A 10925-nucleotide genomic window follows, 5' to 3' on the forward strand; every position below is an offset into this window, starting at 1 on the left:
CACAGGATGGCTGGCACACTTGCTGCGCGCTTCAACGCTACATCCATCCTATTGTGGGGCTGGGCGGAGTCTCTCACTGACTCCAAGAGGCAGCGCCACTGCAGTTGCTGGTCTTCGCTCCCATCACCCCCGGCGGCACCAGGGGGCGGAGCGAGACGCAATGAACGCAGCATAAAATAACTAGATAACTACATTAATGAGAAATTGAACAGGTGTTCCTAATAATCCTTTAGGTGAGTGTATATGTATGTGTGTATAGATAGATATTGATATCTTTGTTTTAATGGACCACGCTATCCTAACTTTCTGAAAATGTGCATGAGAATGATGTGCATGTTATAACATGCAGAGTTTATGATGCATTATGCACACATTGTATCCCATGTATAAGCAAACATGTACTGTGAACTTAGCTTAAACATTCACCTAAATTGCTAAGCATATAACAAAGATCTGTGAGCGTGCAGCCACTCTTGCCACAAGTACCCAACATCACAGAGACACATGCTTGAAGGTGTGGTGAGGATGGGAGGTTGTTGGGCTAGGATTTCCAGCCCAGCTCTGGAACCTGCTGAAGTTTAGTGAGCTCCATCCAATATTAGTAGCAGGATTTGGGGCTGACGAGGCAAGAGTGGATAGTATAGAACTTTGTAACCATTTTTATATCAGAAAACCTTAGCGAGGCTATGGACCACCCCGGGCTGTAATGCTGAAAGAAGTAGAAAAACTTCCAAAGGATTGTGTTACCAAATTAATATCTCTTCAGTAGATATCCTGTTAATACAATTTTAAATTAACTGTCACATGTAATATTGTAAGGCAAAAAAATTAATTACCGCTGTAAATAGCTTCTATTATGAATCTTGAGTTAAAGGCTTCTGGAGCATCAATTGTATCTAGTAAGAACTGTTCAGATTTGTTGTCATATCACTGGGGAACTCTAGATGCAGCTGACAATATGGAATACATTCATGAAATAATTAAGAGATTTGAATTGAAAGGAATATGAAGGCTATAATTTTTGACTTCCTTGTAAAGCGGACCCGAACTCAGAACGTCTCTCTGCTCTAAAAGATACACTTCAGCATGATTACCATTAAACAAAAAAAACATGTATTTGCTACATCTGATACAGACCCTAAAACAAATCTGCACAGTTTCTACTTCCTGATTCATGGAAGCAGACATATTGATAACAGCCTGTGCTTTCAAATGGGCTTATCTGCTTATCTACCATAGGCAGTCATGTGACACAGGGGGGAGAGATCAGATTACAAATGGTGATTAGACACAAATGAGGGGGAAGTAAACAGGCTAAACACTCTAAATACTTACAGGGTGCATTTCTCTATGTTTTTCTTCTGACCTGTGCAAGAGTTCAGGTCAACTTTAAATTATGCCCCTGTCTGGCTGTTGTGCTGGTCCCCTGCCTCTAAGGCCAGAAACCCACTAGGATCGTTTTCTAATTGCTAGTGATTTGAAAAAGCTCTTGCTAATGCAATGCAATGGGGGATTTTTATAAAATCACATCACTCAAGTGGGGGGATCACAGCCATAGCAAATCGCAAAAGCACTCCGAAAATCGTTCCTAATGGGTTGCTGGCCTAATACATTATCAATTAAGTATTGAGAAGCAGCATGCTTATCAGGTATGCTGACTTATGTTGGCCCAGGCGGCTGTTTTACTTGTTACTGGTGTGTGAGGCAGACAAGACTGGAGCCAAATTATCAGCAACAGCCAAGAAATGGCACATTTAGCTGTTCATGCCCTCATAGTCTTGCTCTTATAATATGCAATTTGCTTAAGATACATTTTTATTTTTTTTAATGTTTGTTTCCTATGCAGAAGTCGCAGTTTGTGCAATTTGCTGACGTCTTCCCTTTGAAGGACTTTGGGTTTAAGCCGGATCCATATCAGTATCTGCAGGCAATAGGATGGGTGGAGCTGGTGGCTGGAATCCTATTGGCCGTAGGTCCTCGAATTCTGCAAGAGATTAGCAACTTTGTACTATGCATAATCATGATTGGTAAGATCCTTTTTGTTTTTGTCACACAAGTTTGTAGAGCAACTCAGAATGCTGTTTATTTTTTTTTTAATGTGCTGTCTCAGTGCTGTTTGGTATCCCAAAGGGCATATCTGCTGCATTTTCAGTGCGTTTATGCTCCTATACTTTGTATAAGAGCGCAGGAAAATTGTATAGCAATTACACTGCTATCCAATCACCTGGTATTACATGTGCTCAGGGCTCAGAAGATCGTGGTGGAAGAGACTCTTCCACCACTATGCATTAACGTGATCGGGAGAGGATGCCGGAATTGCTGGGGAAGGCTCATTTCATTTTAAAAAATTACACACACAGACACACACACACACACAGACACACACACACACAGACACACACACAGACACACACACACACACACAGACACACACACACACAGACACACACACACACAGACACACACACACAGACACACACACACACAGACACACACACACACAGACACACACACACACAGACACACACACACACAGACACACACACACACAGACACACACACACACAGACACACACACACAGACAGACACACACAGACAGACACACACAGACAGACACACACAGACAGACACACACAGACAGACACACACAGACAGACACACACAGACAGACACACACAGACAGACACACACAGACAGACACACACAGACAGACACACACAGACAGACACACACAGACAGAGACACACACAGACAGAGACACACACAGACAGAGACACACACAGACAGAGACACACACAGACAGAGACACACACAGACAGAGACACACACAGACAGAGACACACACAGACAGAGACACACACAGACAGAGACACACACAGACAGAGACACACACAGACAGAGACACACACAGACAGAGACACACACAGACAGAGACACACACAGACAGAGACACACACAGACAGAGACACACACAGACAGAGACACACACAGACAGAGACACACACAGACAGAGACACACACAGACAGACACACACAGACAGACACACACAGACAGAGACACACACAGACAGACACACACAGACAGACACACACAGACAGACACACACAGACAGACACACACAGACAGACACACACAGACAGACACACACAGACAGACACACACAGACAGACACACACAGACAGACACACACAGACAGACACACACAGACAGACACACACAGACAGACACACACAGACAGACACACACAGACAGACACACACACACACAGACACACACACACACACACACCTCAAAATTTCTAGACTACATGCATATGTGAGCCCGAAATGGGTGAGAGAGGATCAGGTGGGGGAGGGGCCCAGGCTGAAGCTTTCGTGGTGGGCCCTTAGTGTCCCAGTCCGACCCTGGCCCCGGTTAAGTAGATTTGTTTTTTCTGCGCTCGGACATTCCCTTTAAAGACAACTGGAGTGGTATTCTTACTGTCACACGATGATTGTCAAAGCATGAAATGCACAGACAAAGAAAGGAGTCCTAGCAACTTTGAAATATTGGCCTGCTTTTTTTTATGGCATAAAACCATTTATTTTCTCTTGATATACAGAACATGTCTGTGTGCCGTCTCCAGCTTAATCTTTGATTTTGGATTGGCAGATCCTGCTCTGCACCAGGGCTTAAGGTGGCCATACACTGGTCGATTTGCCATCAGATTCGACCAACAGACAGATCCCTATCTGATCGAATCTGATCAGAGAGGGATCGTATGGCCACCTTTACTGCAAACAGATTGTGAACCGATTTCAGCCTGAAACCGATCACAATCTGTGGTGGTGGTGGTGCTGCCGCCGCTTCCCCCCCATCCCGCATACATTACCTGCTCCGCCGGCGCTACTCCCGGGTCTCCGCTCTTCTTCTCCGTCTCCGCTCTGGTCTCCAGGTCCAGCATGCTTTACTTCTTCCTGTCTGGGGGAAGTTTAAACAGTAGAGCGCCCTCTACTGTTTAAACTTCCTGCCGGGACAGGAAGAAGGGAAGCATGCCGGAGACCAGACCAGAGCGGAGACGGAGAAGAAGAGCAGGTAATGTATGCGGCTCTATTGCGTCGGTCGTCGGGCACTCGAATGCCGCTAGCGATGCGCTCTTTACCCGCGGGCGATCGACTGTTGTTTTCCGCACGGCGCGATCGACGGGATCGGATGGAATGGATCAAAATTCGGCGTGTAGCGTGAACTATTGGCAGCAGATTCGATCCCAGTGATCGAATCTGCTGTCGAAACGGGCGCAAATCGGGCCAGTGTATGGCCAGCTTTAATCTTTTCAAGTGGAATTCATACCTTTTCAAGTGTGGAATGGTTACTACTTTTTTTCAAGAAATACTGATGATCACACATTTTGTAAACCAAGAATCGCCAGCTGGCATAATTTTGTTTCCCAGAACAGAGTACAGGAATTGACTGTTACCCAGCCATTAGCGATGGAGGCCGTGTTGACTTGCTAGCTTATCTGGCAAGACTGCTGAGTACATGTATTGACCGAGAGTAAGAATGTATATTAAACATGTTTTGTTTTGTTTTTTTATTTGTTTTTTTTACATGTTTAGAATATATCCATGGTTGCATTAACAGTACCAGCTATTGATCACGGTAGCCATTGATTGTGGAATACACTGATAAGCCAAAACCTTAAAACCACTTGCCTAATATTGGGTAGTTCCACCAAAAAACGTTTTTCCTGCACATCTCATCGAAGTAAGATCTTGATACTTAGAAGGCCGAAGAAAGAACTGTTCCGTGGGTCGGTCGTGATGCTCGTGAGCCCATTGTAGGTGCAGTCTGGTTAGCATGAGCGCTGTGACTGGCCTGTCACTACGCAGCTCCATAGGCAACAATCTGTGAAGTACTGCATACTGGATGTTTTGAGTAGTGTAGTAAGGGTTTAGAACCTGTTAGGCATCTTTATTTCTTTCATTGTCCCCATCTATGAAAACCTTCCATCTCTGGGTGGCACGTTAAGGTAGTGGATAGCATTCTCACACCAGGGCTGGCACATAGGGGGCAAACTGTGCAGTTGCTGTTGCTCAGTGTCCCAGAACTGGCCTCCCTCCCAACGTTATTGTGAGCCCCTTGCAGAGTTCTCGGCAGTGGACCGAACTCACCTGTCCAGCTGCCATACTCTTCCATCAGTCCGTTAGCTCCTGTCTTCACCCCCCACTGGCCGCCTCTTCTCTGGGACCCGGCACCATGTTGTTATATAAAAACATATGGCTTTGGCGGGGATTAGATTGTGAGCCCCTTAAGGACAGTTGGTGACAAAGCTATATACACTGTAAAGCACCACCGAGGATGTTTGCGCTATATAAATAAAAAACAAACCTCTCCTCTTCCTGTCCATACACCGAGTGGGGAAATCACTGTGTCCAACCAGTGTCCAAAATAAAATATTTTTGTAGAGTGGGAAAGAAGCTAAATCCTGAGCAAGTATTTACCATTTCTTAGTTTTTATTGCTATGCCTACCAGCTTCCAGGATAATGCCACAAAGGTTCATATAGGTTCCAGGAATAGGAAATTAGAAACTTTTTGTGTTTGAGTTCTCATTTTTATTTATTTACATTATCCAAAACTTAAAAATAGTTTCTACAGTACGGCTAAGTTTCTTTATCAACATTTTGTGCTACACAAGGTCTGTGTCAAAACTGATAACATTACATCTGCCCATATTGTTTCCTTGCAACACATTTAAGAACTGTTGACGTGTTGTCTAATATATTCCAGTTTGATAGGTGACATTGTAATGAGATGATCAGTATGATTTGTTTTTAAAGTTAAGACTGAAGACCGTATTTACCCATAGTAATGGCTCATGAATGGTTAGCAAATCTATGATGTGACTTCCTTTTTTGTTAATGATGCAGTCCAGATTTTCCTGAATGTAGGTTCATAGCTGCTTAGCACAGCGTTAGTAGATCACCCCTGCGTATTGCATCCAGCTGCGTCTGAGTTCCTGTGCACTTCTGAGTACACGGTAGAACCTTAGTGCAGCCATATTTTTAAATATTGCAGAACCCTTCTATATGTAGGAGGCACATACCAGTTACATCAAGAGTTCTCAAAAATTAATACCTGCAGAGTTTTGAGAAAGCAGTTTAAATAATGAAGTGGGGTACCCCAGGGCAGCCTGTCAGCCTTCACCTAAATAATAAATATTGCATCATATGTAACCCATTCTGAGCTGCCTGTTAGTGAAGTGTATAGATCCAGTGTGCTGCAGTTTTGTTGAGCACAGCAGGGGGAGCCAGCTAATAGCTGTCGGCACAGTATCCTGCAAAACAGGGCTTCTTATGGCTCTATCAGCTCATCAGCCATGGCCCAGCTGCAGCTGTGTTTGATTAGTGTTATTCTTCACTCACCCTAATTAACCTTATGTATTTCCACTGGAAGCTGTGGTGTGGCATGAAGAGGTGCTGAGTGCTGACGGCCTGCACAGGAGGCAGAATGTCTGTCTTTTTTTCATTTTTCACCTACTTGAGTTTATCATTGCTATGTATTAGACCTAAGCTCAGAATGCATTTAAAGAGTACATGAAATACTGAAATTTATGATCTGAAGCGTTAACCCCTTTGTAACCACATAATCTTTAAAGCGAACCTGAACAAATGATGTATCTGCAAATGAATATTGCATACCTCGCAGTCGGTTCCTCTCAGAAGCTCACTAACAACAATCCCTTGCAGTTCTGACAAGATTTTGTCAAAACTGAAATATATCAGTTGCTGTCAGTCAGTCATAGCTGAAAGGACAACTGATGTGCAAGGTAAGGTCCATGTTGCCCTATGGCTCAAGTGGGCGATATTGCAATTGAACAGAGTGCTGACCTGGAAGCTGTTACAGGGTCATTGCCATTTTTAAATTGGAAGGTGGAGAATTCCATCACAGTGGACAAAACAGGATGCAGGAGAGGAGAAAGGGAATGATGAGTAGACTACACAGGAGGTAAGTATGACGTGTGTATGTTTTTATTTTGACTTTAAATGTTAAGTTAAAGTCTGCTTTAAATTCCTTTATGATATACTGGTCATTAAAAGCTGTTATGCTTGCTAGATTCTGTGTTACCAGTGTACAAAGAAGTGCGCATAGACCTGCAGTGTTAAGTCATGTATGAACATTCTGTGGTCCAAATACTTTCATGGATTCTGCGGCTCCTGCCTCTGCTGCATGTACTGTTTTTAGGAGAGTACTGTAGTAAGTACGCTAAAGTCTCCAGGCTTTGTGTGGCAACAAAAGTATCCAACTTGGCCAGTCGCTACTCGCCTGCTCTGTATCAGGAGAAGAAGACAAGGAGTGTCTGTATAAACATCAGACTGTTAGCCAAAAGAATCGTAAAGGATCATTGTTTGTATGGAGCTTTAGGATGGAAGAAGGGGTGGCACAGCTGATGCGGTTTCAAAAATTGCCTGAATGTTACATTGCAATTGCTGAAGCCAAGAAATCCGACGTACAGCTGCAACAAATGAGCAGCTGATGTGGAATCGCCGTTCTGCCCTGTGTCTACAGCATCTGACCTTCATACTCATCCTTGTTTAATTGCTCAGAAAGTACTAAATGCAGGAGATCACTACACAGAGGAGAAGCAGAAAAAGCAGCTTCTAAAATATATAAGCGTAATGGAAGATGCTGGTCCTATATAGATCCAAACTAATAATAATATCTCAGTGTAGGTTCATTTGTTTCTCTTCCCCATCCAAGTATTAGGCTGAGAAATGGTGATCACTTGGGTAGGAAGACATTTCCTATAAGAGATGACTAACACTAAGAATGAAAGTTGAAAATATTTTTTTTTTTCGGTCCAGAAATTCGAAAGGTTATTCAGATTTTTCTTGAAAAAAACGGACCTGACATGCTGGAAAAATCTTTATATTCGATCTAATGGAATAATCGAACTAAATTATCTAATCGGGGGGAAAAAAATGAAAAATTGTACCATGTATGGGCACCTTAAAGAGAATCTGTACTCTGAAATTCTTACAATAAAAAGCATACCATTCTATTCATTATGTGCTCCTGGTCCCCTCTGTGCTGTTTCTGCCATTCTCTGCTGCAAACCTGGCTTGTAATTGCCAGTTTTAGGCAGTGTTTACAAACAAACTAACCAGCTTCTAATAGGCTCAGCTAAGCAGAGTGTGTTAGTCACACAGAGCCTGCAGGGGGTGTGTACAGCTTCTAGCTAATCACAAGCAGCCCTGCACATTCCAGTCTGACTGCCTCAGCCTGACTGTGCCGACTATAGAGAGAAGATTAGATCATATAACAGAGATAACACAGCTACTGTGCAATTAGGAAAAGCTGCAGTAAGCCAGACCACATTAGAAAAGGCATAGGAACTTATAGCATAGAAGAAATAAAGATAAACAATTTGTTACAGAGTCTCTTTAAGTGAAGGAGCACAAACATATCTTTGAATAGCATCACTTATGATGTGTCTATGCAACAAGAAAATGTAAATGTTCCAATATTGCCTTGCATTCTTTTTATGGTTATGCCGAAAGGTACTGCTCGATGGGTGAACAAGACTTTTCAGATGGATGATGTCACCCCAACATCAGTCTGTTTTAGCCACAGCTGCCGGAGCTGTGCACATCTCCTGCACTGGGAGATTACTTTTCTCCAACTAAACTCCTGAGTGTTTTTCATATGTTCACTGCATGTTTGCCTTGAGAAAGTGATCCTAGTTCTCTTGGCTTAATCTGAAACATTGAGGCTGCATTTCCACTTGTGCGGTGCGAATCGCCGCGGTAAAAATTCGCATGCGGATGCGAATTTTGCATGCGGGTGTATGCGAATTTTCATGCGAAGTCGCATGGTTGACGATGTATGCGAATTTAACCATGGCAGTGCTGGTGTGCTTTTTCCATTGTTTCTATGCGAATTCGCATGAAAATTCGCATACCCAAACCGCATGCGAATTTCCTATTAAATGCATTGTATGCGATTTGCATAGCGGTATGCGAATTCTGATGGCTCTGCCATCCGAATTTTTTCTGCACAGAAAAACGCAAAGGAATCCTGACAAGTGGAAACAGTCCCATTCACTTGTATTGCTATGCGAATTTGCATGTGAAAAACGCATGCGAATTCGCTATAGTGGAAATGAGCCCTAAGAGCCCTTTCACACACTAAATTTACTGCACCCCACTGCTGCCTAATGTTAATCTATGGGGTAGTTCAGACTACCCACGTTGCGGTACGCTGCGTCGGAAGTGCCCTATGTAACGCACGGACATACCTGTTACCACGTGGCGATCTGTGTCGGACCACAAGTCATGTAAGTCCTATAGTAACGTGTGTGTATTTAAAAAAAAAAAAAAAAAAAAAAAAAAAAAAACTGCTTCTGTGCACATCATAGATTGCCCAACAGTGAGCATCACTTCCTGTTTGGCCGGATGCCAGACAAGGATTACCACATACTAACGATGAGTAGATTACATGGAAGGTAAGTATGACGTGTGTATGTTTTATTTTGAGTTTTGATTTTCAGTTCAGGTCTGCTTTAAATTCTTATGATATATTGGTCATCAAAAGGTGTTATGCTCGCTAGATTCTGCGTTACCAGTGTACAAAGAAGTGCACATGGGAAGTGAGCTTCCCTTCCTGTTATGCCAGATGAGGATTATCTCTTACTAACCATGAGTAGACTACAGGGGAGGCCATGAGCAGACAGGCAACCCTGCACTTGATTGTACTTTTTGGCTTTTTATAAATAGGTATGTGAGCCTATCTGTGATGAGCTATAATGTTGCATGAGGTAAATCGGCAATCTAATGCTGCATTATACATATCCTCCAATTTATAGGAACTTTTCAACACGTCAACACCTGATCATGTTCTAAATTATTGCTATAAGATCAGAATACTTTATTTTTTGGTTTTGTTTTTTTTCCTTCATATCCTGCTTTATCTGTTGCTACATACCCCTGCACTATTTTCCTTCTTAATATTTCAATGCTTGTGTTTGTTTTCATTTCAGGTGCAATCTACACCCTCTTGGTGCTTAAAGAACCTCTTGCAATGTGCGCTCCAGCTGCCGTCTGCTTGGGCCTTCTCTTGTTGCTGAATGTTCGTTGGTATGGAAAGAAATCCAAGTCGAAGTCTGCATAAGAAGAAACAGACTGACCAGAAACGCAATTTGTTTCACGTTCCATGATCCATGAAATTAACAATTTTTCTACATATTACATCCAGTGTGGTAGATCTACATCTTCCCACTACAAGTGGTAATTTTTTCAATGTGAAAATATTCCTGAATCCATATCTAATTGGCTTGCATTAGAAGTGCAAGTGACTACCATTGGACCAATATTTGTTTAAACATATAAATCTATGGGGTCTATTTTTAAGGTGCTTTATATTCTACAACTAATGTTCCGGCAGACTTGTATTATCAGCCTGGTTTGCAGAACTAGTTACTAGCAGTCTCTCTAGTAGTGTCTACAAGCCATCCCTTTCCAGATATCTCTAATGGGGTTTTTTGTCTTTGGATGGTATAAATGATCTGATTTCAGTGACCACTGTTCTCCTCCAGGATTAAATCCAGTTTTTCTACAGTTGTCTTGCCTTTTCTGTTATTGATGTAGTTTGCACTGATACACAGCTGTAGCTCCATGCAGTGTATGGACAGTTTCCCAGATGTCTAAAACCCTTCTTCCTTCCAAATCTGTTGATTAAAGCAAAACAGGGATATTTAACATTTAAAAAATCAAATAAAATGTGTTCTTTTAGTGCCCCAAACCCAAAACTTTCATGAATTCAGCAGAGTTGAGAAACCGTACACCGCCCTCTCTCCCTCCCAACTGACTATCCAAATCATTAAGTGTCCTTTCACACTGTGCACGTTTGCGTTCTGACACGATGGACAATATCATCGCAATGCATTG

At 42.6% G+C, this 10925-nt stretch overlaps 1 protein-coding gene across 1 annotated transcript in view; it reads left to right on the forward strand.

Annotated features, from left to right (window-relative positions):
• Nucleotides 1-10595, forward strand: part of TMEM35B (transmembrane protein 35B) — a 57495-nt gene extending 46900 nt beyond the window's left edge. Inside the window, exons 2-3 of the mRNA XM_068269119.1 lie at nucleotides 1847-2027; nucleotides 10019-10595. Coding sequence (XP_068125220.1) covers nucleotides 1847-2027; nucleotides 10019-10149 — 312 coding nt within the window. The 3' untranslated portion in view covers nucleotides 10150-10595. The remainder of the gene's footprint in view (nucleotides 1-1846; nucleotides 2028-10018) is intronic.
• The last annotated feature ends 330 nt before the right edge of the window (nucleotides 10596-10925 follow it).

This window comes from Hyperolius riggenbachi, chromosome 2 (assembly GCF_040937935.1).
Source record: "Hyperolius riggenbachi isolate aHypRig1 chromosome 2, aHypRig1.pri, whole genome shotgun sequence".
Lineage (NCBI taxonomy): Eukaryota > Metazoa > Chordata > Amphibia > Anura > Hyperoliidae > Hyperolius > Hyperolius riggenbachi.